Source organism: Anser brachyrhynchus (assembly GCF_964034855.1).
Source record: "Anser brachyrhynchus genome assembly, chromosome: 1".
Classification (NCBI taxonomy): domain Eukaryota; kingdom Metazoa; phylum Chordata; class Aves; order Anseriformes; family Anatidae; genus Anser; species Anser brachyrhynchus.
Genome location: NC_137694.1, coordinates 157,239,326 through 157,265,942, shown reverse-complemented (window position 1 = coordinate 157,265,942; position 26,617 = coordinate 157,239,326). Strand labels below are relative to the sequence as shown.

The window sequence follows — 26,617 nt, the reverse complement described above, 5'->3', positions numbered from 1 at the left end:
CGGGAGGAGATACAACTTGGGTTCTCAAACAAATGGGGAAAAACGAGGGAGAAAATGTCCTATGAGATTCTTGAAGAGCACGGGAGAAAAAAAAAAAAGTTTGAAAACCACTGGATTATAATTTTATGGCAGCATTATTTGATGGCCTGACTTAACAAGTCTTTCCAACTTTGGTTCCAAAGATTGTATGGATACTTCCCTATCTCACCCAGGTGTTTGAAGTTTAATTAATTAATGTTTGTAAAGAGCGTTACAATTTCCAGATGAAAGGTCCCATGCAAGTGCAATGTAGTATTACTCATTGAGGTGATTGGGTTAGAGAGTATCACATTACACAATACAGCTCTTCCCTCAATGATTTTATGCGTTTGAAGTTCTGATAAAATGTATTTATCACTGAGACAGATATAATGGAAATACTCTTAAGGCGTGACCTGGATTATGAAACCAGAGGTATGGTTTTGGGAATGGAACAAACGAGAATTAAAACAACTCCCGAGGCCAGATTTGTCTACAGTTGTATAAAACGTATTCTGTTCTTCCTTTTTTTTCCTATTCCAGTAGGCTTTCTTCTAAAATAGAACCGGTTATTACAATGGGTGTGAGCAGACATGCAACAGTTCACGTTCAGTTCCTATTTCCATACTCATCCAACTTGACATTTTCTCATGACTTTCTAAAAATTATTTTCTGTTCTCATTTTTTTTTAATGTTTAAATTAACCCTAACGATGAACATTTTCTTTTTGGAAAGTTCTACTTTAACCAGCAATTAAATCAAATTACATCAAAAGCATGTGGACAATGTCAAACTGAAGACTGTAGTCAATATGCTTAAGGCAGGGATGACAATCAAGGGGATCCAGATGTAGACAGGCTAAAAGAATAGGTTACCAGGAACTTCAGGACACTGAAACAGGTCAGATGAATGTCCTGAAAAGGACGTTCAAAGACCTGAATCTGGAATGGACATACCCCCTCAAAGCAATACCAGTAAGTGCCTGGGCAACAGCTCTGCTGAAAAGGAGCTGGGGTCCTGAGAGATGGCAGGCTAAAAAAGAGTCAACCAGTGTGCCATGGGTATCAGTGTATCAACACCATCTTTCCCCTAAAACAAGAAAGATGAGGATAAATTGGTGTGAGTTTGAAACAGGGTCACCAGGGTGGTCAGGGCACTGGAGCACTTGCCCTGTGAGAAGAGGCTGGCAAAGCAGCGTTCGTTCATCCTGGAGAAGAGATGACTTCAGGGGACTGAACAGCAATCTTCCCATACCTACAACAAAGTTACTCAGAAAAAAGAGCCAGGCTCTTTAGTGAGATGTACAGTGGGGAAACAAGAAACATTTGCCATACACTGAGGGGAAGGTTCAACTGGATATAAGGAAGAAAAGATTTCATGGCAGATAATCAAGCATTGGGGCAGATTGCCCAGACAGGCTGTGGAATCTCCAGCTTTTGAGGTTTTCAAGACCCAACTGGATAAGCCCTGAGCAACCTGATCTGAAATTGTACTAGAGACCTCCTGTGGTCCATTCCAATCTGAATGATTCAGTGGGGAGGGAGGGAAATCCTAGTTTATGCTCAGGTTACGTATACTTGTTCAGGAATGAGCTTGGACTTGTGACCAAGTCAAGAAAGCTGAATAGGTCTGCTCAAAATTCATATGACAAATGAGTTCACTCATTGTTTGTCAAAAGACAATATTAATATCTTAATATTCCAACTATTAAGTTCCATCTTTGTTCTTCTTCACTCATTTTCTATCCAACTTACCAGGACGGCCAGTAACAGAGATTTGGAACAGCTTACAAATGAAGGCATTATTACATCTAGAAGTCTCAGTTAAAGAAGAAACAAACCCAAAAGTCTTAATAACACATGATAGTGGAAAAACAATGCACTTCAGTTGGGGCATTTTTACTGCACAAAGTTAATTTTGTGAATTACTAAAATACACAATTTTGAGAGGACAAATTTTAAAATATGCAGCTTTTTTAGCTGAGTCTGCTGAATTTTCCTGATATTTAAGTAAATGATTATTTTTCCATGAATGCTGTTTTGGTTGTTAATGGCACTCATTAATTGTGTGTTCTCTAGAGGAATATTCTTGTTCCTTATATTTTTAACACATTTTTCATACTCTTCCAAAATTCTGTTTATTTCCACTAGGAGTTATATGCCTGAGTAAACCAAGTAATTAAAAAGCGTAACAAAAGCACACCTGCCACAACTCTGATCATTCTAAATATGCCGTAATATTTCTGATTTGTTTAAAAGCAGAATCAATAACTCTGAATAAGGATGTCAAGAAAACCAGCTTGTTAATGGGTCAACATGCCAGTTTCCTTCTTTTTTCTGCCTAATGCTTCTCACTCTCCTCTCACCCCTAAAACCACAGAAATCTGTAAGAAGATCAAAATAAAGCAATGTAAAAAAATGAAAAATATTTAAGTTACTAATGACTGTGGACTCTTAAGGTATACTTCCATGAAATCTCTTCTTTAATATACTCTAAAGAGATCAAAGCCATTCCATGAAGACTGTATTAGACAATGTATGAACATAAATGGACTTTTAAGAAAGTAGGAATCTTAATAGTGGCTAAACTGAAAAAACATAAGGTCAAAAATAAGATACTGGCTCTAAAAATTCAACAGAGTAGTTATACCATTGGCAATAATACAAAACAGTTTGGGGAGAAGAGTGATTTGCAATTTTAATGCCTTATTCAAATGATTTTAGCAAAAACAGTACATAAGAACAACTAGTTTTCATTTCAATTGCATGATTTTAAAGGTAATACTAAGAAAACATCTTCATGGAAAGAGTATTCTGTGCATAACATGTTAATTGTAGTTAATGAACCAAAACCCACAGAAATCCCTTTGGACAGCTAACAAACACACACAGCCATTAATTAGGTCACAGTTGTTTCCTCACAAGTCTTTTGTTCACTTTAGTTGTAGAGAACACCAACATATCCATTAGACTTGTGGGGAGGTATTCACCAGTGAAGAAAATATTTATTTATTATACCTTAAATGCTTGCAATTATAAAACTTATTATGGCAGTTCTGCTGGTTTCTCTCTTTGTACGTAAACTATGATCACTCAGTTCACAATCTGCTCTATTCTATTCTTCAGAATACCACTCACCTCAGTAGATCCAATTGTTTCATTTTGCATACTTTGGGCAACCATTGTACCTCAATCACAGATTTTAAGATGTTTTGGGCATCCAATTAGAAAAAAAAAAGGCACTGAAAGAATTAACAAGCTTCATTTTAACATAACAAAAGCTTCATAAATATTTTAGGGTTACCATTGAGAGGATAAGGGTAACTTCTGCATGAAGCACAGCTAAATTTGAGTTGCACTCATGAACATGCTTTGCCCACTATGTCAGTCGCTTCATTAACTGACTGTGAAGAAAATGTTTCCAATGGGCTCCTGTTCCTGCTGCAGAAAATTCAAAAATGCAGACTGCACATCATTTCAAGGACATAAACCAGCCCGATTTCCTGAGAGCCTATGAAAGACCATTGCCTTTATGAAAATAATCAGCAAGAATTTTTTATTTTCTATGTGTGCACAACGCATCATGGGGCAGGCATGATGGCAGAGAGAGGGTTTCACAGTGGCAGAGAGTATCACTGCTCTGTTGGGAACAAAGATGGCAGAGGCTGCTGGATTGGTAGTGCTTCATCTTTTCTGTTTGAACCTTGCTTTAGAAAGCTGGCCATGTTCATTACCTCACCAGTCTAGTTCCACTTCTTCCACCACCACCCTTGCCCCAGGGCAGCTGCTGCCTCCTTACCACCACGTCTCCTGCCCCAGAACCTCTACCACTTCCTTCTCACACATCCCACACCACTAACTATTGTCACTGCCTCCCTCAGCCCACCGAGACTGAATTAATAAACCTGACTGAATCCAGCTGACTCTGTCCAGAGCCACTCGGGTGTGTCCTCACTACTACTGGCAGAGCTTATTTGCTCAAGTCTGCTGGTGCACCTTACCTACAATGTGTTTATGCCTCGCAGGTTGGAAACCACAGAGCCAGAAAATGTAAGCAGTCTTTTCAGGTCATTACTTCTACAGTTTTATGATTTGCCAATCACAGTAAGTAGGATAAGTAGGATAAGTCCAAAACACAACAAACTTCTGCCCATTTCTGGATCAAAAGTTAGCTGAATAAATACAATTATTCATTTTCAGTAAAAGAAAAATGAAGAATTTAAGTAGTTAAGTCTTACCATAATCCGGTCGCTGTCGATAATGGTGTTCAAGCGGTGTGCAATGGTCAGCACTGTGCACTGAGCAAACTTTTCACGGATCGTCTTTTGAATGAACTCATCTGTTCTGAAACACAGAAAGAGTAGTGCAGACAAAAATAAGATGCTTGCATGGATAAGTGAATGACAGGCAAGTTTTATGACTTCATCATAACTGTATATCAGGAAATATTCTTACGAAGTCATGGCAGTGCTTCCTCCTCTCGTTATATTACATGACTTGGAGGCTTATCATGAAACATGGCTCCAAAAGCTATCCACTAATGGTTAAGGAGGAAAGAATTTCTTCTTGGAAGCAGAGCAATAGGTTTCACTTCAAGAGACTAAATTCCCAGGCTTTGATTACAGAAGCAACATTCCTATTAGGAGGGTTAGATATTCCTACAGATTTCTACACCAAAATTCAACTGTCATTTTCTTTTAAAGTTTACATTGTGCAAGCAATGAAGAAAAGATGGTGAAAGTAAATATCCTTCATTGCAAATGAATTGAACACAAGACAGCCCCTAACCAAGGTTCTTGATTTCAACTGCAAAAGGGGATTAAATCACAGAGCTGGTTGGTAAATGAAACTACAACTAGAGTAGCTCAAGAACTTCAATACAGAATGTCATACTCCATAAATTAAAAGTATTAACTGCCACAGAACCCAAGGAAAGGGATAAAAGCTTTCAAGTTAAGAGCCTCAGCCTACTATATGAATTAGCCACCTAAGAAAGGGTATCAGGTAGAAACATCAGACTTGTAAAGAATGAAAATTAAGCTAGAGCACAGACACTGAAGTACAGTGTTAATGTGAAAATGTCACAAGTTAAGCTGAGAACCCTGAAAAGGAAATGTAACTGTACTGAAAGATAGAAAAGATACTAAAATATTCTTTAGTTGTATAAACAAGTACTAAGGCAAAAGACCAGCAATAATGATAAAACTGGAGATTACTCAAGAAGCTAAACGTACAGGAGAAGCACTGACATCACCTAACTTAAAGCACTGCAGTAAGGCTTAAATTTGGAAATCTACATAGTCCACTTTAGAATCAATGAAAAGAGGAAAGGAATGGCCAGAAGGTGAATTAGAGCACCTGAAATAGGCAGCCATCAGGTGATGAATGCCCTCTACAGGCACCTGACAGCCCACAATGCAGAGGAAGCCTTCGTTCCCAACCTGGACACAAAACCAGGCCAGGTGACTATGCAAATATTGTGCGTCACCCATCAAAAAAATGATGAGTGGCAACAGTGGAGAAAAAGGCAGTGTGGGAATGCAGGTACAGAAGTTAAAATTCTTTTCCAAGATAAAAGGAAGACACAAACAGTTCAAAATATACTGGGGTTAATGGGACCAGGGAAGCTGCAGCTTAGAATTGAGGTGTGTGAAGGCACGGGTCTCATTTCCAGGATTTCTACTGAAACAATATATTGCACTTTTATATAATGACTGGAGAATAATAAATGCTGTACAAGACAAAGGAGATACATTTGCATAAACTGATATGTTCAGGGAGCCATGTTAGCTTCAAGCAGCTGCTTGCAAAGCCTCAAACTGTTAAAAGTAACCTGAAAATCAAATACAATAGAACGAAGATTCAAGCAAAGCATGTCTTCCTGTGACAAATTATGATTTTTTAGATAGAAATAGTACTCTACAGTGAATCTGTCTGTACATGATAAATATTTGACATTGCCTCATTAGTTAAGCAAGAAGAATTGTTCTGTTGCCACTACGTCAGGAGGCACTAACAATAAAAAGGGGGCAAATATAACTTTGGAAGAACAGGATGACTTGGAGAAATGGAGTAACCACTAAGTTTCTACAGCAGAAAGCACAACTTTGTGCTTCTAAGGACTGATCAGAACTTCTGTTACAAACTGTTGAAGCAATTGGCATGACAAAGGAAAAGACAGATCACTGCAGATGACAGGATAAATCATCAGGGAGAAGGAAGACAAACAGTTAAGTAAGAGTTCCCGTGAAAGCTTACTGGGGATAGAAACATTTAAACTCTGTCATGAGCTGGAGATGATTCTTTAGACAGGAATTCAGTCTTTGCCTAAATTCTTAGTGCAGCCTGGACCACCGGACAGGTTTGGAATCTAGCAGACTCTTTCCTTGACCATCTCCTGTATCTACTGCTAACAACTTATTAGCAACAACGCTCACTAAGGAAATGAGAGGGCCAGGTTCTTGGTCTCAGTCTGAGATAGCCTGGTCTTTATGCTCCTACTTCCTAAGAGAAGAGACAGGAAAGATTTAGTAAAATCCTTCTCTGCTCAGGGCTGGTGAGGCCACACCTGCAGTACTTGTGTCAAGTTCTGGGTTCCCCAGCACAAAAGAGACATGGACATCCTGCTAAGAGTCCAACAAAGGAGCATAAAGATGACTAAAGGACTGGAGCATCTCTCCTATGGCTGAGAGAGATGGGACTGTTTGGCCTGGAGAAGAGAGGGCTCAGGGCAGGATCCTATCAGTATCTGCATATACCTGAAGGGAGGGTGCAAAGATGGAGCCAGGCTCTTTTTAGGGTGCCCTGTGACAGGACGAGGCAAAAGGCACAAACTGCAACACAGGAGGCTCCATCAGAATATCAAGAAACACTTGTTTTTTTCAACTGTGCAGGTGACTGAGCACTGGAACAGGTCACCCAGAGAGGTAGGAGAATCTCCCTCCTTGGAGATCTTCAAAAGCCACCTGGACATGGTCCTGGGCAACCTGCTCTAAGTGGCCCTGCTTGAGCTGGGGTTAGACCAGATGCCCTCCAGAGGTGCCTTCCAACCGCAACCATCCTGTAATTCTGCAACCAAAGAACATGGTGGGAGGTATGTGTTTCACAACTCCTGCTTTTGAACCAAGGCCGCTGTGCAATCAGGGAAAGGGACAGGAGGAGAAGTCATGACAGATTTCTTCAGCCCTGTGTGTTAACAGTCTCCTTAAGGAAAGGAAGTTGTGCATCCTTAACACTCCACTAGCATCTGTATGGTTCAGATCACAGCAATACCAGTGCTTTCACCCCATTGTTAACGCACATATATATTTTTTGCTGTCTTCTCAGCGCTACCTCAATGACCTGGCTACTATTTATTTCAACAGAGAAAATCAGGGCCACACATGATAACACTCAGTAGGGAAGAGGCTTATATAGACAGCATTCTCTGCAATGGTTAGAGATAGTCTACACTGAATAGAAAAATGGAAACAAAAGCTTCAATACTACCTGGAATAATGTAAAGAAAACCTTTTTCTTTCCCTATAGTCAAGCTCAAGGTGAGGTTTCCTGCAGAGCTACTGAGGAGCACAGAGAATTGTAGCTTGCTCAGGAATTTTGAAAATAACTTTTAAAAGAGCTCAAAACAATTTTCAACTCTCAGGTTATTCCTACTGTTATCTCAGGAGAATGCATACTCCTTGAACATCTCTGTTCTCTATATTCATTTATTATACCTGCCTTTAATACATGCATTCCTTATAGCACCATCCCTTCCTGCATTTACAATTGAAAACATTTCTCATTCTTTTACAGATACTATCAATCTATTATCTTAAACAAATATTTCTTGAATATACTTATCCCTCACAAGGAACTGCTGGTCGTATTGTGGATGCGACAAACATTCTAAAATGAGACTATCATCACAAAAAGACAATACAGCTCAATCTTCAAATATCATAGTATGAAATCTCATGTAGGTATCTCCACTGGCAGACCCAGACCAGATCCTCTCTAAGGTTCATGGTCGATCTTGAAGTATAGTTTTTAGGAAGGCAGGCAGAAGCCCTGTCAGTAACCTCCAGAGTACCTTGGAGAGAAGGTAGGAAAGGCAAGAAAATCTAAGACTAACTATGAAATGGAACTGCATGCAGAATAAGTGCTGACAGGGTGCAGAGACTATGTTACATGCCAGTTAGAGCTGTCTACCCTCCAGAAAAGTGCCAAAGGAAGCAGAACTTCTGTCCTTTTTTGAGGGCATAGATTGTAGGCACCTTTAGGCTGCCAACCCACACTGATGAAATGGCCAAGCAAGTGCCAAGGGATTCCATCGTCCACTTCAGTGGATCAAACCCCATAATCTTTCAGGCACATTATAAACCAAAGAGACAACCTGAATACCAAACCAGGGCTGCTGGATGACAAAAGCTCAACCCTAATCTGATAATATGAAAATGGGAACCACGATACTCCCCATTACAAAGAACAATACAATAAGAAAGCACAAAATGGTGGTATGGCTGTCCCACTGGCACCATGGATTGGGGATCTAAGAGCAGGTTTCACAGCAACCCAAGATCTGGTATATCCTGAATTAGTTGATTGTGTAAAAAGAAAACCGGCTGAAGAGCAAGAATAAATACAGTCTGAGTGTAAAGCAACTGAGCCGCTTGAAAGAAACATTGGATAAGTCATTATCTTCAGCTTAATGTCCTCCTGGGATTGTCCTGGAAGCATATCTCTCACTACACTATTCCTGAGTGGCCTCGGAGAAAGCAACACTTGATGATAACTTCTCCAAAAGAGAAACGAGTACAGATACCAATTAGATGCAACAGAAAGTTAAACCTTACAAGGTTAAACCGACTAATGAACTGAACTATGTGCAATGACTGTTTTTAACCACCGTCAATAAACAAACAGTGTAAAAATGTGACGGTGGACTGGCCCTAAAAGGTTGTGTCCTCTACAAGTAGTAAAAATACAAGTTAATAAATATTACTGTACTCGGTACACAGAGTGCACTGAACTTAGTATTAAAGGAAAAAAAAAAAGAAAAAAAAGAAGAAAAAAAAGAAAAAGCCTCAGTTACTAGGGATTTTGTTTCAATATACCACCGAAGTAACTACAGAAAGACTTTTCAGCTCTTCTACTCCAGCTTTCACACAACTTTCCAGAATCACTTAACTGCTATAAAATTATTCCATTCTTAGGGATAAGAATTCTGGCTTCAGGACCAAAAAGATAACATCAAATTAAATGCCTGTCAGTCATCGCATACAACATGCGAGCAGTCTGACTTAGGAGAACCTTCTTTATGGCAAGCTCCTCCTCTCTCTTAGAACAGCTCTGACAACCCTGCAGCATGCAGAGCAGCCAGTAGCTATGAGGAGATAATAAGGGTACTTATGGGAGCTGGAAGACGTAGAAAGGAGGGAGAAAGATGCACTCCAAATTCCTTCCTTTTATTCATTTGCTCGGCTTCACTCAACAGCAAACAAGAATGGCCTAGCCAAGCTGGAGAACCATGGTGAAGAGTCTCTCGGCCCAGGGAAATGTCATATCCACTGCCTCATGCCATCTCACCCATCCCTCTCCTCCTCCCACCCTCAAACCCTGGCTTCTCACATTTGCTTCCAGGTTGAATTGAAGGAGGGACATGGTTGCAGCAGCGGTTGAGGTAAAGAGATCAAGAGCCAGAACAACAGAAACAGTATCTCCAGAGCCGGCGGCAGCTCCCCATGGTTTCCTATCCCAGGTGCTTGATATGATGTGTGCTTGCCGCCAGGCTAGAGACAAGGGTGCCAGGTATGGGGGTTGTGCATCAGAAGAGGAGGAGGTTTTCTTTACATGCCAAAAATGCCTCCCCAACTGCTCAGTTAAGCAACATACATCAGCATTTCCTGATGAACGTCCTATCAGATTGCACAGCTGAAAAATACTTTGCTCTAGTTTTAGCAACACATTAAGGAAAAGGTAATAATGACTGTAATGCAAACTGAATTCAAAGGAGAAGTTCCAAGTTATTATTTTTATTGTTATGCCTAGAGTTGATACAAACAAACATTTACCTTATTATAATATATATTGCAGCGCACATTAATCAAGATCAATTAAATGGATAGTGCAAGTTGAGAACACACACGTTAGATGCCAAAATAGGGAGGATGAGTAAGATGGTATTAAATTTCCACAGCTATGATTAATCACAGTTAATCTATCAGTGCTTAGACAAAAATAAACTAATAGTCAAAAAAGAAAAAAAAAAAGTAAAAAAAAAAAAAAAAGAAAGAACCTCTGAGAAGGGAAAACACTTCTCTAAAGGTTTTAGAAATACACTGCTAGCTGAACTGCAAAGCTACCCTAGTGGCACCACTTCTCCCCCAAGATGTTATAAAAATGAGTCACGCCCAGATGACATACAAAATCCTTAATGCATCTGTTTGAGAGACTTGCTGTGTTATTGTCCTCTTTGGACTTTGAGTTCTCCCTCAAGCCATAGTTTGTTGGAACTATATATTCAGCTCAGACTAATTGATGCAGTACGTTTGCAGTATTGTTTCCAAAATATTTCCACCAGCGTTTCAAATGTTTCAAAAATTAACAGTGGGGGTACTTAGCTATTGGAACAATTTAACAAGGGTTGTCATTGAAATTTTTTTCTATTGAGGTTGGATGTTCTTCTAGAAGTACACTCTAGTTCAAACAGGAATGAATTCAGGAAAGTTCTGCTGGTCTGCGTTATACAAGACAAAATAAAGAATGATAAATTAGTACCTCCTCTAGCTTTAGACACCTCCAAATCTGTTTTGCAATTGCTGTGGTCTTTAGGATAGCTTACGTGTTCCCCCCTATTTTATCTACATTTGTATCTGAGCCATCTGAGGGGACAGCATCTCATAACCACATGGTTTTGCTTACAACCACTTGTTACCCTTCTAATTTTGCATTTTTTGGGGGGTGGAAGAGAGAGGAAAGGGGTAGATTTTTTTTTTATTATTATTCATTATTTTTGCAGAGACATTTCCTCCTGTAATCAACAGAACTCAACTTAGTTTCAAGGCTATTCTGATGTTACTGATCTGCATTTCCAGGGAAGTTCTTGTTGATGGCTGCAGGACGAATACATTTGGAATATTAATCTTCCTATTCCACACTGAAATCAGGGATATTCTGGGCACATATCCAGCTTATATCATCTGTTCTGGACACGAAGCTGAGCCACCCCAATATGAACAGACAGTTATGATAGGATTGTGGAAAACATAGAACAGCAATATGAACTACACGAAATACAAAGTATTTAAGTTCATCTCTACAGCACGGGTAATCATACCGAAGAAAACCAGCTCATCTTAGCATGACATTTTGTTTTTACCTTGGGTCCACATTTGCTGTTGCTTCATCAATGATAAGGATCCGATTTTTTTTTAGAACCGCTCTGGCAAGACATACCAGCTGTCTCTGACCAACACTAAAATTAGACCCAGATTCTGCCAGCTGTGTCTCCATTTTATTAGGCAGATCTTCCACAACCTCCTTCAGTTGCACCTGTTGACATGTCAACATATTGTAGGATGAGTAACTCCCTTTTAAATCAGCTATTGTACGTTTGATGACACAACAATAACTATGCAAGGTTTACCTTTTATATTCTGACATAAAATGACTAAGTGCCAAGTTGGATTACAGTGTGTCAGTTATTAGAATTCTAAAAAAGCATATTGTTAAGAATCTATTAATGTTCATTAAAACTAAGATATGAATCAAAATGTAACCGAAACATCATCCCAAGGGATAATTTTTTCATAAAAGACTTTTATAACAATATACATGTCTACACACACATGCACAAACGCACACATTTACAAACACTCACACAACGCTCTATTTTTTTTCTATGCCCTTAACAAGCCTCATGAAAACATCTAAAACCCAATGCACACAAGCATAATGGTGTTATTTGGCTTGTAAATACAGATTTAGTAAGTCACCTCTTCCAAGGCATTCCACAGATCTTCATCAGTGTATTCATTGAAAGGGTCTAAGTTTTTCCTCATAGTTCCAGTGAATAAAACAGGCTCCTAAAACCCAATAAAATTAGCATTCTGTTATAAACACAGGTTTTATATCACAATAGGTAAGCTAATAAAATAATCAGAACTAACCTACGTCAACAATAACACAGAAACATCCTACAGCAAGCTATCTTTTATGAAATGCAGAAGGGTATTTAGCACACTGAAAAGAGAGGGGGGGAGTCAAGTGTCTGGCCACCCTATGTGGAGCTGATTTCCCAAACAGGGCAGGTCTATTTGCAGATTACAGTACACAGTTATGTCGGTACTCAAGTGGGCATTTACATCCCACTGTTTTGATGCCACAAGCTATATATATATACTTACATGCAATCACTGCTATCCTGGTATTGTTAATAAAAACCAGAAACTGCTGCTGTCAATGGGGTCACGCTCCTAAATTATGTCTGGGCAGTTTTGAAAATTTGTGTTTACACTAAATAAAACAAGAGGGGAATTCAATTGCTCAGTGCCATCTTCATTTCCTTTTTTTTTCTTAAATTCTTCATTTTGTACCATAAAAACCCTTCAATTTTAACAACAGAGCCTAAAAGAAACAAATTTCGCCATTTCAGTGCAATGTTTAAATCTATACGTGTAAATGTATAACTTACACTCCCACATAAGTTCATCTATATGCCTTCAGCATTACACCAAGCTTATCGAGATCTGGAGTATTGTTGGGCTCATTCAAAATAAACTAGGGAGTCAAATCAGTACAGTCACCCAGTTCAGGTACCAGTGTGGGTTTACCTGCGGTTGAAGCAGACATTGTTCTCATTCAGACCAGTAACAGATGGCAGGCTGGCAAAAACTGGCAGAAATCAATGCACACTGAAAAATGTACTGTTTGAGAAGTGGGAAGATGGCTTTTGGTCCAGCATTCCCTAAGCAACAGGTCAGTAATCACTAAGGTGACTTGAGAGACCAGAGAGTCATGTACTGACACAATAAACTCCTCTTTATACTACACAAAGACAACAATAAACCAAAAGCTGTAATAGTGCTAATGATAAATGGAGACTATGTTATCAGAGTCTTGTTTAAATTGGAGAAATCTTATGCAAAATGTTTTGTTTTGTTTTGTTTTTCTCCTAAAGAATGTTTAAAGTTGTATTTGGTAATTTCAGCTTACTCTGAGACTACCCTCTGTCTTGATTGACATCCCACCTAAACCTAGTGATGGCCGGCTCCAAATGGCAGCAACAAATCAGAACAGAATTTCTACCTTAACTTATTGTCTTCACATCCAAACTATTCTGAGTGGTATAAAAGGATTAACTAACACAGAACATGCCAAAAGTAGTGTAAAAGAACATATTCCTTTCTTGACATGGCACGCCAATTATTTGAAAGTATCTGTTGCGTTGGCAAAACATGTCACTAAAAACCTGTTGAATGAACAAAAGGATTTAATAAAAACATTAGCAGGCTAAACAACATTTTTTTTCAAAAAAAACTAGAAAGTAATTTGTTTAACAATAACTATTTTAATACACCACTTGGTGTGTTTTTGAAGGTATTGTTAGGTTTATTTTCCTTTTCAATCTATTTTTATAGGTTGGTAAAATAAGCAACTGAATTTATAAAGTGTTCATAACTGTTATAAAAGTCCTAACAACAGACATGTACTGCAACAGTAGATAAGGATATTTTTTAATTATCATTTCTGACACAGATTATTATTTAAAATAGTCTGGTTTATGAGAGGAAAGTAATAAGACAAACCTGTAAATAATTGTTGTAAAAATGCTTGCAGTCAGGGAGGCAGACAACATTTGCATAGAAAAGATTTACAAACACAGCCTTCACACAGCTCTATCCAAGCAAGCAATTAGAAGCCTAAGCACATTTTTATTTCTCCAGGTATGTATTTAAGCTTACATATAAGAAAACATCAGTCTTGACTCATCACTCTAGGAATGGGTTGGTTTCGCGTGCCTTATGTTATAATTTTAATGAATATCTCTCCCTCTGTTTTTTTTTTTTTTTTTTTTTTTTTAGGATTCCCACATAACTGCCTGATGTTACATGACTATTTCTATTATTGACATTACTGTTATTAATGCACTACAAAGGCAATGCTTATCACTCAACTTAGTGTAGTATAAACCTTATTCCAAACCTTCCTCCTCTTCCTACCACCACCACTTCATTGTTTCACATATTTTTGGTAAAAACAAGTCCAACCTTATGTGGAAAAGAAATGCTACCTGCTACCCTTCAGATAATTAAAACCCTTTGAGACCATGACAAAAGTCCTATCACAATCTTCTACTGGATTAAATTAAGTTTTATAACCATGGGATAAACCAATGTTTGAAAAAACAAACCACCACATATAATTAAATAGTGAACTTTGAGCATCTGCTTCACTCAGTGTGTAGAAACTGTATTTGACCAGCAGCTTTCCTGTCAGCACTATTTTATTCAACTGGGTTGAATGCTTCCAAATGTAGAAATCACCTGCAATAGCTACAGGTAGGGCTTTGATAAAGCTGTAGACCTTGAATGAACTGATGATCATCTATTTTCAGGAGAAAAGAACATTGTGCACGAGTGTAAAAAGAAAAAACAAGAAAAAAGAAAAAAAATCCACATAAAGTTCTCTTTAGATATGAAAAGGTGACTATTTCCACTGGGTACCTCTGCCGTGCATAAACAAATACCTCAGCATGCAGAAACAAAATGGCAGCCTGCATAAGGCAGCAATCCAAATGTTGGGGGAGTGGTGTTCTTTTTTTGTTTGTTTGTTGGCCTTCTATTTTATTTTATTATTATTATTATTTTTTAATAATAGCATATCTACCTTCTGACTCCTGCTCTTTGGAAAGGATGAAGAAAAAAGGCTGGTAAGCAGGGAGGCTCAGAACCACTGTTCGTTACCATTTTTATCAGATTCTCAATTTAAAGAAAGTAATATAAACACTCTGAATGCCATCCTGCCAACAGACTAGCAAACATTCAAATACAAAAATGGTCAAAGGATTCTAAATACAGCTCCTGTAATAAAATACAGAGATCTGAGAATTAATGCTAAACACGGCAAATGAATTCCTCTGATTTCCAGCCCACCGTTCTATCTACCTGCTAGAACAACTGAGATGAATTATTTGCCAGAAAGATGACTTTGTATTTCCAACTTATAAGCTTTTCCCTCTTCTTTTACTCTCTTTTACTGGAGAGGGAGGGAGGATCACAGGAGAGATCAGAGCCCTCATGAAACATGGCAACCTGCACAGGCTCTGCCTTCAGGAAGTTTTGAGGTTATACACAACCCTTCTCTGGTTCATTGTCTCATTTGAAAGGCAGACAACAGAAGACAACACACTTCTGGTCTACGGGACTTCCTGGAACATTCATTCTTCTGTTCCAACATCAGAGATGAGGCCATTCCCAATATTGTCTTATTTTTTTCCTTCCTTGCAGCCTTTCCTGCATTCAGCTTCTGAAGATCACCAAGTTATTATTTATAGGTCATAATGACTCATCTTTCTCCCTTCCCCTGCTCAGCCCTCTCCCTCTAATGGAAAGGCTGTTAGCTCACTTCCAGTCGGCACATTTGCTCTTTCAAGATCTAGGCTCAGTCACTTTGTACAGGGGTGACTACAGAGGTGAATGTGTCCCTATAAAGTCCCTTATTAAGAAAGCCTCAGCAATGCATCAGGTAGTTTCTGCCAAAGGATCAACTTTGGAGATCCTTTCAGAGGATTGCTGAAGCTTGGTGTATTCCCACCAGATTTTCTTTGCTCATTCCCAGTCACGGAGGACAGAATACTGCTAACATACATTTGCACTTATTCCAGAGGAATAGATAGGGAACAAAACTAGGAAGAAAACCTTCCAGTCCCAAAAGCTGATTCCATTTATCTTAAAATAATCAAGACTTTGTTCAAATAAGAATCAGAGAACCACAGAATATCCTGAGTTGGAAGGGATCCACAAGGATCACGCAGTCCAACTCCTGGCTCCACACAGAACCACCTAAAAATCAAACCATATGTTTGCGAGTGATGTCCATACGCTTTTTGAGCTCTGCCAGGCTTGGTGCCATGATCGCTTTCCTGGGGAGCCTGTTCCAGTGCCCAACCACCCTCTCAGAATAATGCCTTGCAGAAGTTTCTCCATCTACTGAATACAGGGGTGCATGTGGAACATATCCTGGCAAAGCATTTTAAATACTACAGGGCTATAGGAAAAATGTTTACAGCAAAGTCAGTTTCTTACCTGAGGTATAATTGAAATTTTCTTCCTTAAGTCATGGAGGCCTAGCTCTGATGTCAAGTACTTATCAATCCAGATTCTTCCTTCAGGTTCAGCCAACCGAAAGAGGGCTGCTATAAGAGAGCTCTTCCCAGCTCCTGTTCTTCCCACAATTCCAACCTACAGAACAAACCAAGCTTGTACAATTAAACCAAGAGCCTTGCAGGATAAATTAATATGTCAAGCAATAGTTTACAACATCACAGGATTTATAATAGAACAAGCACCAAATAAAACTACTTTATAATTAGCATTTTTTTTCATGAGGAAAAAACCTCCCCCCCAAATCAGCTGGGATTCAGGTGACAATTGGATCCTCAGTGATTTCTTGGATCATATCATTCAAAGGTGAAAGAAATATTTTCCTAACAAAGATTTTCTCTTAAGGTGTTGTGTTTTATTGTATAAACAAGATAAAGGAGCTCAGTGAGTAGAGTAATGTGATTCAAGCTAGCCAATTTTACACTAAACCTCGTTTGCTCTTTGACATTAGGCAAATCACTTCAGGCATGCATCCACTTCTCAATCCAAAAAAGGACTCTTACAAAGCATTTCAGGAGTAATTTATGAGTGCTATTCCCAATTTACATAACTAAGACTGATTTTGCTTAGTATGGTTAAGGTGAAGTTCTGTAAAGTAGTCAAGCTCTAGAGCCAAAATAAAGCTAAAGCTAGCAGTAGGATTATAAACAGTATTCATGCTTCAGATAGCTTCAGCGGTGAGGATACGAGCATTGAAACTACAAGACTGCGTGGGCAAGCTGAAATTCTTGTCTAAACACGTGAAACAGTGAATAATAAAATCATAGTGATTCAGGCTTCTATAGGTTCCCCAAGGAAAAATAAGAAACTGTGTGCAACGTGAAAAAATAATGCTTTCAGAGAACAGAGGTAGAGACAACACAAAATATGGGATCGCTAACTTTAATGACAAGGGGTAAAATCTACAAATACTTATATAAAATCAAGACTTAGGAGAAAGTAAGGCCATTAATAAGTAAGAGGAGACATATAATTAGTGGTGATTAAACACTACTTGAACATCAAATTCTTTTTTTTTTTTTAAAATGTTGTCTTCAGGTGAGGGATTCTTAGAGAAAACAACGTACAGTAATCAATTGTATCATAGAAGGTGATGGGTGTAGCTCTCTACACAGATCTGATTTGGCAGGATTTGTTATTTCCTGTACTCAGTTCTAATTGCTACATTTCCAGAAAGAAATCAACCTACTGGAAAGAGTTCAGAGAAGTGCAACATAAAATTAATATGGGTTGGAGATACTGATTTTACGAGGAAGGATTTATGAGGATTAAACATGTACAATATAGCCTGGCGAAGCGATTTGGGTGCAGAAAGGAGGAAGAAACATGAAAACCTTCATGAATATACGTACAGACACCAGAGGGAATTACCCACTGCCTGAGACTCAGATGTATGCAGTAATGACTGCTGGAATGAAATTAAGCATAGGAAACATTACATTGAAGAGCAAGGAAAAACTTTCTAATAGCCAGAGACACTGACCCCAGATAAAGCAGCAGTGCCCACATTTGAACAAAAATACACAAAACACTAAAAAGGTATACTACAAGGAGCAACTTACACTGCATGATCTAAACAGCATTTCCTACTTCTATTTTCTGCTTTAACAGTTTCATCCAAAAATTCATTATTGTACAATTGTACATAAACTAACATTTATACAGTGCTTATTAGTAAAGATACTGCACAATATAAGCAAATCTGTTACAATAAATTATAAAATATCTTGTATTCTAAGTGATGTCAAACCAAATGATACGAAACAAAGGAAAAATAGTTATGAACAGTTACACTACAGCTGAAAAAGAAAATGCTGAATGGATACAGACATACAGAGTTATGAAAACAAAAGTTCAATTGTTTTTCTGTAAATGTCAGTGATATAAAGTATTGTATTAAGAACATAAAGAAAAACATAAAAAATTGATACTTAAAATAAAAATGCAGCTGCTCTGCATATTGTCAAAATCCCACTTTCAGTTTGGCATCCAATGAAAGGACTGTGCTCTTCAGTATTTAGAAGAATCTATTTGTATTTTTGGTCCAATTGACTACAGGCTGCTGAAAATTGACATGAATTTGAAACAGCTCTCCCTATACACGTTTTTTTTTTAATATACATTGTATTCTTCTGAGGTCTCTGTTCATAACCAGTGCAAACACAAGGACGGTCTGCAAATAGAAGTTCCAGCCGCCTAACAGGAATCATCTGGGCACGATTTTGTAGCCCGATGTACACCATGTGTATACACGAGAGTACACCTGCTATACTGGACTCATCATTACTCAAATGTCACTTGTACTTCAAAGTGGAGCTGAACAAAAAATGAGAGTGAGATTTACAGCACGTCAGCTACTCCTCTCAAACTGCCCTTGTTACCCCTCAGGCAACCTCCCTGAGTATCTGCGTGAACAGCTGCCATGCCGTAAATCTAGACCCTCACCCCTCCTAACTTTTTTCATGTAGCCACATCCTCAGATTTAGGATCTGTTGGGGCAAGGTGTATTTAACAGTGTTAGCCCATACTCATTCGTAAGTTGTTGAATTCACCTAAACCCCCCTAAAACAAAGACTGGACTTTAAAAATCAAGGCTGCACATGCTAACCTTCTGCTTCAGCTACACCAGGCTGAAGAGGTTAATCACAGCTGGCTGCTGGAAGAGCTCCTTGCATGAGCACCCTCTGGTCTGCCTCAGGCAGACCATGCTAGGTTAGCAAAGATGGTTCAACAGAAGGACCTTCCAAACCTGCTTTGACTGTATGGAGATAATAAACGTGCAGCTTAGGTGGCAGCTGTAAAGGCACCGTAATCCATAAGTGATCCCTTAGAATTTATCTCCTCCATTCTTACTGCATCTACAGCCTCACAGACTTGGTGCTGGGTCAGTTATAGGAAAAACTACAACTAGGCAGAAGTTTAAATTCACTCGTTCCATCAGAGGCACTGCAGCCACCAGAAGTCTGAAATAGCCAGGGGTTTAAGCTGGCACAACAGTTCTCACTGAGAGCCACATGGGCAGAAACCCCCAGCGCATCTGGAAACCTGGTTCAGAAGAGACATTTCTCTATAATTAAAAACAATATAAGGGGCACAGATGCTTGGGAGATTTATTTTACACAGTGGCAGTCTACTGCAGTATTGTGCAAAACATCATAGAAAACAAACATGAAATTCTTGGCAATAGTTTCAAGCTGGACAAATTCACTTCAGGATGACAAAACCACAGCATAACCACTCAGCAAAAATAAATACCCCCAGTCATCCCTCCTCCTCCTGCCCCCACCAAGGACTGAATAAGACATTGTTAATATCCCTTGCTTCCGTTTTCTTTTTTATTATTATTATTTTATTTCCGTCTCTCACTAAGAAATGTAAACCTTCTTGTCTGCTATTACATTAGAGTGATATATAACAGCTGAAGAGATGGCCCATAGGCAAGAAAAGTAGACAGCAGATAAACATCTCTTTAGTTCTTCTTCTTAAACACCGTTCTTAACTCGTCCATACCTAATTCCATGAAGCAAAGTTGGGTTGAATTCTTGTAACATGCATGTTATTAAAAAGGCCCACTTGAGGAATGAAACAGGTTTGGGACTGAATGGAAAAGCATGTTACAAGCGAGGCCCGGGCAATGACTGTAGAGAGCTGAACCACCCTCCTAGGGAAGATATCCTAATCAAAGATGTACATGTGCATTTGAAATGTAGCAAAGCATGAATTAACACTGCAGGGCTCTAATTTAATTTTGTCCGTGGGGGAGACCTTCCCTGCAACACTCTTACAATTGGGATAGTGTCAAAACTGGGGACGAAGAGTCAAATTTGCAGAGGAGGAAGAATTTTATTTCTACGTTTCTTTTGGCTACCAATCTAATTAACGGCAACAGTTAATTGGATTGGTAGCCGAAAGGAACTGAAATAAAATCCTCAATTCTAAAGTTATGCAACTGATTTGTGTTTCTTTCTTCTCTCTTCCATTCTGGGCTCTGTGCAAGAACATGTACATTCCTCATTTTCAATTGTCTCTGCTCACCTTGTGTGCTGACATCCTTCATTCCATGTATGTTTCCTCTACTGAATTCCCGATTTCCTAATGCAGCTCCATTTGCTTTGGATTTGAACAAACACTTGGGGTTTTGTTGGTATTTTGAATGTCTGCCACTTTTTGATGAAACCCAAATTTTATCAGAAAGTTATTGAATGTTTAACCCTTTGTTTTGATACATAGAAATGTCATGTTCACAGATGCATTTATGCTACATTTACAGGAAATCAATAGGCTCCAACTTCTGTTATTAAATATGACTACGACTTATTTTTTAAAATATCACTTATCTGATTTCCTAACATCCATTTCTTTTATAATGTATTTTTATAACAGTTTCTTTTCAATGATCATATTTGCTTAATTTCTGTAATAGGCAAAGACAGCCATATACATACCTTTTCTTTTGGTTTAATTACAACAGACAAATGCCTTAACACCAAAGGTCCATCTAGACTGTAAGTGAAGTTAACATTTTCAAATGCTATCATTCCTTGACTCGGCCATTCAGGTGGTGGGTGCTTGTTGGTTTCCCAAGGGGCTTCTTTTTCAAGATCTGTGTATTCCATTACTCTTTCTACTGATATCATCTAAGGGGAAGAAAGAAGACAAGTATCTACAAATTTCAGTTTATTGCACATACGCTGCATACATACATACATATATATATGTATGTATGTATGTACATGGATTTTGACAGTAAAGATTCAATGTAAATTTTTCCAGAGTTTTTCTTTCAGGTACAGATAGAACTGCTTGGTACTGTCCTATACTTACTTTATACTACTGAAGGAAAAGAAAGAATGAATTTCATGTCTTACTACAGACTCCAATCTATCATGATACATAAATCCACACATAACCATGAATTTCTAATCAGTGGGATAAATTACAATTTTAAGTATGTGCATAATTGTTAAGAAATTTAAGCTATGATAGTTATCTGTCAGTCCTGGCTAAGATGACACCATTTCACTGTGTGTTAGGAAGACAGCTAGAAAAGAAAATGCCATATGAACTACAGGCAGATCCAAGATAGCTACCAGCATCAAGTTACCAGCTTCATTTTCCCTTTTTTGTCTTCCTCATTACCACTGCACTAACCCCTAGCAAATCTTTTTAGTATGTTTGTCACAAGCAATTCCAAAATCCAAGATAGCTTTCACCATATCATTGCCTTAATACTCAGCAAAACTTGTTTTCCTGAGCATTTTAAACCAGATAGGAAGGAAGTGCAGCATTTGCTGCTGTCCCTAGTCTTGTGGGAGGGATGACAAACAGAAATTGAACTATCTAGACACTTTTTCTTCTCCCTCAGGAAAATAACAGAAGTTCTGTTTAGGCTCTGGTGTGCATCCCTCACCCATACATCTATTCTGTACAATTCATTTTACTTAACTGTAACCACACACAGGTGTATTCTGAAAAGGCCATCATAAAGACATCTAGTAGGCTTACATTGCCTGGAGTGGCTTTAAGGCCAGAAGTTACCAGGCAATGAGTTCATAGTATCACAGAATCATAGAACAGCTTGGGTAGAAGGGATCTTAAAGACCATCTAGTTCCAACCCCTCTGTTGTGGGGGGAAGGATGCAATCCACTAGATCAGGTTGCCCAGAGTCTCATCCAACCTGGCCTTGGACACCTCCAGGGATGGGGCATCCACAGCTTCTCTGGACAACCTGTGGCAGGGCCTCAACAACCTCTGAGTGAAGAATTTCCTCCTAACATCTAATCGAAATCTCCCTTCTTAGTTTAAAACCATTCTCCATTGTCCTGCCATTGTCTGACTGAGCAAAAAGTTGCTCTCCATCTTGTTTATAAACAAGAAAAAAGGTTGCAATAAGGTCACCCCGAAGCCTTCCCTTCTCCAGGCTGAACACCCCCAGCTCTCTCAGCCTGTCTCCACAGGAGAGGCGCTCCAGCCCTCTGATCAACTTCATGGTCCCCCCCTGGACCCTCTCTCACAGCCCCACGCCCTCCTTGTGCTGGGCCCCAGCCCCGGACGCAGCACTCCAGGCGGGGCCTGACCAGGGCAGAGCAGAGGGGCACGATCCCCTCCCTCCCCTGCTGGCCACCCCTCTGGTGGTGCAGCCCAGGACGCAGTTGGCTGCTGGGCTGCAGGCACACGCTGCTGGCTCGTGTCGAGCTTTTTGTCCACCAGCACCCCCACGTCCTTCTCCGCAGGGCTGCTCCCTGTGAGTTCTTCTCCCAGGCTGTGCTCAGCTCTGGGATTGCCCCGACCCAGGTGCTGCACCTTGCACTTGGACTTGTGTCCACTTGGCTCGGTATCATCTGCAAACTTGCTGAGGGTGCACTCAATTCCATTGTCTATGTCGCTGATAAAGACATTAAACAGCACTGATCCCAAGACAGACCCCTGAGGGACACTACTCATCACTGGCCTCCACCTGAACACAGAGCCATTGACCAGCAAAGTTCTCTGACCTCACTGCCACCTGCCCTTTCCACATTACAAAATAAGCTCCAAAGAAAAACATGTAAAGAAAGACTAACAGAGCAGAATAGAGAGGAACTGTTCTTGCCTCCCCCAAATACAGTCAGCCCTTAATAACAAGGGATTCGTGTTGGATATCCACCTGTCAAAGAAGTTGATGCTAATCACAGCTCCATAAAATGATCACCATTCCACAACAAAGGCAGCTAGTGAATGGTGAGTCTTCCTCCTCCAAGGCATTTCTGAATTACAGCCTCAAACACAGTAACTCGCTACACAGGAACCCCATAGATTTACGCTTCCAAATCTTCCTAACTGGTACAAAAAGAAACCCTGAAAGCTTTCTTCCCATTTCTCACCAAAGACTGTCACCATTACCTTATTCATGAAAATTCATGATAAATGCTCCGAAGAAGCAGCATGCTAGACAAAAATAAATAAATACAAACCTAACATTATGATTTATCTGTTATCAAACAGTTTCATTCCTTTTACTAAAGGAACGCATATATTTCCTACAGTATGGTCAGCAAATCGTAATTACAAGTAACCTTCAACTGTCAACATAAAACAGAAAAGCATGCTTATTACGTAGCATGTTCTTTTTACAATCTTTTTTTTATACACTGACTTCAAAAGTAGATAGGCAAAACAGAGCACGTTAGTAAATATTGTAAATTGGTGGAGGGTATTTTACTTCGTTTATTTTCAATAACACACTCAGCAGAACAAAACCAAACTCTCAGCAGAATATATGCTTAAATACTTGCAAATATTTGTTAACTTGCACCAATTTAAGGTTTAAACCTTTACAGCAATTAACAGGACCATAAAAATTGCAATGAGAGATATAAACAAAATTTTAAGATGCAATAATGCAAAACAAAAATTAAAAATCCCAAATCTAAGAAATCTTTAAGAAAAAAATATTACTTATACAGGGATTAATTTTATGTAATTTTAGCTACATGCAATGCAGATATCCCCACTGTAACTAGACAGAATCCTTTCTGCTGTAAAGGGTGATTATAAAGGCTCCCCTACTATCAATGGAGAGGGATGATTCATCTGAATAGACATTCAAAATCAGTCAGACAAATTATACCCTAGAAGAGGCTATTTTTCTCTACTCTGCTGCCTGTAAGTGGTGCCTCAATTGCTTGCTAAGGTATTAATGTCCTAAATTAATTAAGAAGAATCCCATCCTTGAGGCTTTGTGTCACAACTACAAAAAGGAAGCAAGAAGCAAAAAGGAAGAAGTAAACGTTACCAGGTTTTCAACTTCAGCACTTTGTCTAACACCCCACTGGAACGTTCCCATGAGAGTGATTGCGTAAGACAGCGCCAAACCAACCTGCCCCGCATTCAAAGCTGCAGAACAAAGGAAAAAGAGAATCAAATAGGTACACTGGTAATTACACAAAACTCTAGTTACCTTCACTTTCATGAGGTTACTTACATGATGGAAGTATCACAGCCAGAATTTTGTTTGGTTACACCATCCTTACCATCTGTGTGATGATGAGTAGCTCCGGGCAGAACAGCTACTTGCAGCATTTTTATTTTATTTTTTTTTCAGCTTTGGAAATTATCTGTATGTCTGAAAAGACAATCTTGATTCTTGGCTTTGCACTTTATCTAGGAACTGAGGCTCAATCTCAAAACCATACTTACACGTCTTGCTAATGTCATCCCTACCCCACTAAGCATTAGTAATTTTTCAGTCATTTTCTAAGGGATTTACATCAGCCCCTAAACCCAAGCAAAAAATTATTGTAAAATGATTTCAAAATAAGTTACAAACATTTATATCAACTCTGCACAGTTTTAAGTGATCAGATAAAATAATAGGACAGAATATTTCTTCCCCTATTTACATAAACTTTTATTGTGTTCAGTGGGTCTGCTCTCGTAAAATAAATTAATTTTGTCTGCCCCAATATTAAGCATGATTGTCTTCTAACTAACTTGAACTTTATCCTAGCATAGCTCTATTGACTTCAAGAGAGCTACTCCTTATCCAGAGGCAAGGAAAGATTCAGAACCATTGTTTTGACTTGTCTTTTTGCATTCTAATAAATTCAAACCTAGCTCAAAATTTTCAGTGTCAAGCAGCACAGTGTTCAAATTTTAAAGCACACATGCATATACAGAACATGTCCAAAAGAAAAAGAAAAGAAACAAAAACAGCAAATTAGCACTAATTTTCATGTCCAAGATAATTACTTCTTCCTTCATACTTTAGATGACTATCTTGTTCTAGTACATCTAACCCAATTACATCCTGGATGATGCATATACTAATGACAGTTCATGAGTGACAGTGAATATAAAATGTATTATTACAAGGTGATTTTCTTTCTCCAACTGGCCTATCCTGCTGATCCAAGGTATTAGACAAGTATCCCTAGGAATTTTAGTTTGCCTTTTGGCCTACTGTGCCATGTGCAGAAAGGAAAAAAGTTGTTAAGAAGCAGCTCTGTGGGTGTTTCAGTATGAAAAGCAAAGCCCTGTAGGGCTAAAAAAGAAAGGCAAAGGTGGGGAAAAAGATTTATTTGTTGTTATTGCTCTGAAAGCCAGAATCTCAACAAAAGCAAAGACTACAGATCTGCAAGTTTGTTTGCACATTTGGGGATGATGGTAGTTGCATGCCTAAGCCTGGAAGATGTCTGAACTGCCTCCAGTATTTGCAGAAAAGGAGATACGGACCCAATGCCCTAGACTGAGGAAGAGATCATGATCTAGAAAGAAACATTTAACTTAATTACAATCCTTAAACAATTAGAAACAGTAAACTATGAAAAAGAATTAGACATCACTATACATGGTAATTAATGGGTGAACTCTTTCTAACATCTGTACTTACTCTTGGCGAGAAGCAGGGAACCAAAAGCAACCACTATAACAAAAATGGCACAGATGGCATCCAGACGCACAGCGAACCACCTCGAGGTCGTCAAAAATAGAAACCAGGCCTCTAAATGGTATTTTACAAAGACATTAGTGGATCATTAGAAAACTGAGTTGTATAATAATAATAAATTAATTCATGTTGATATTGTGTTTCTTTCTTTTTTTTTTCCCCTCCATTTAAAGTTGTCATCTTCAAGTGCACATCTTTATGGGCAGATGATGATCAGAATATTGTCCAGTTTTCCTGGAATACTCTGACCTAGTTTTCACACTAGCAGCAACCAGGGCTAGTATAAAACACAGTAATAAAAAGAAGAACATTCAAGGCCTGAAGCACAGCCCATTTATTTAAAATGGAAGCCTTCCCCTCACTGTAGTGGACTTGGGATGGGAGTTTTGTACAAACAGCAGAAGAACAACTACATTTGTTGTAGCCAGACTACAGTCTACAGGCTTTTAAACAGAGTGTATCACAACACAACTGTCAGAGCCAAGTCTTTAGAAGACAGCTGCAGCTGGTTAAGCTCCCATTACAGGCAGAGAAGAGCTACTCAATACATTCAGTGGAGCTACAGCGCTATTCAAGTGGCCAAATGCACATATCTACTTTTGGAGAAGCTCACAGGTGGACATTTCCACAGGGCACCTGCATCTAGGTGTCCACAATTTGGTGCTAAATTCCATCCCAGACAGACATTCTGCAGTACAAGATACAGGAGACAGCAGCAAAAGATATCGAATACAGAAGGCAAAGTGTTTGAACTCAGGGCCAAAAACAGAAGTCAAATGGCCGTAACAAAGTATGGCATTATTTATTG

General features: G+C 38.9%; 1 protein-coding gene across 5 annotated transcripts in view; it reads right to left on the bottom strand.

Annotated features, from left to right (window-relative positions):
• ABCC4 (ATP binding cassette subfamily C member 4 (PEL blood group)) overlaps positions 1-26,617 on the bottom strand; it is a 151,738-nt gene that overhangs the window by 20,044 nt on the left and 105,077 nt on the right. For 4 of the 5 annotated variants that reach the window (XM_080606013.1, XM_080606011.1, XM_080606012.1 and 1 more), the window contains 7 exons: positions 25,753-25,863; positions 24,157-24,257; positions 20,827-21,018; positions 16,304-16,459; positions 11,993-12,082; positions 11,377-11,549; positions 4,256-4,361 (listed from right to left, as the gene is read on the bottom strand). In XM_080606013.1, coding sequence (XP_080462139.1) covers positions 4,256-4,361; positions 11,377-11,549; positions 11,993-12,082; positions 16,304-16,459; positions 20,827-21,018; positions 24,157-24,257; positions 25,753-25,863 — 929 coding nt within the window. Of the gene's footprint in view, positions 1-4,255; positions 4,362-4,412; positions 10,735-11,376; positions 11,550-11,992; positions 12,083-16,303; positions 16,460-20,826; positions 21,019-24,156; positions 24,258-25,752; positions 25,864-26,617 lie in introns of those variants that run through there. The other variant, XM_080606014.1, reaches the window with a different exon arrangement.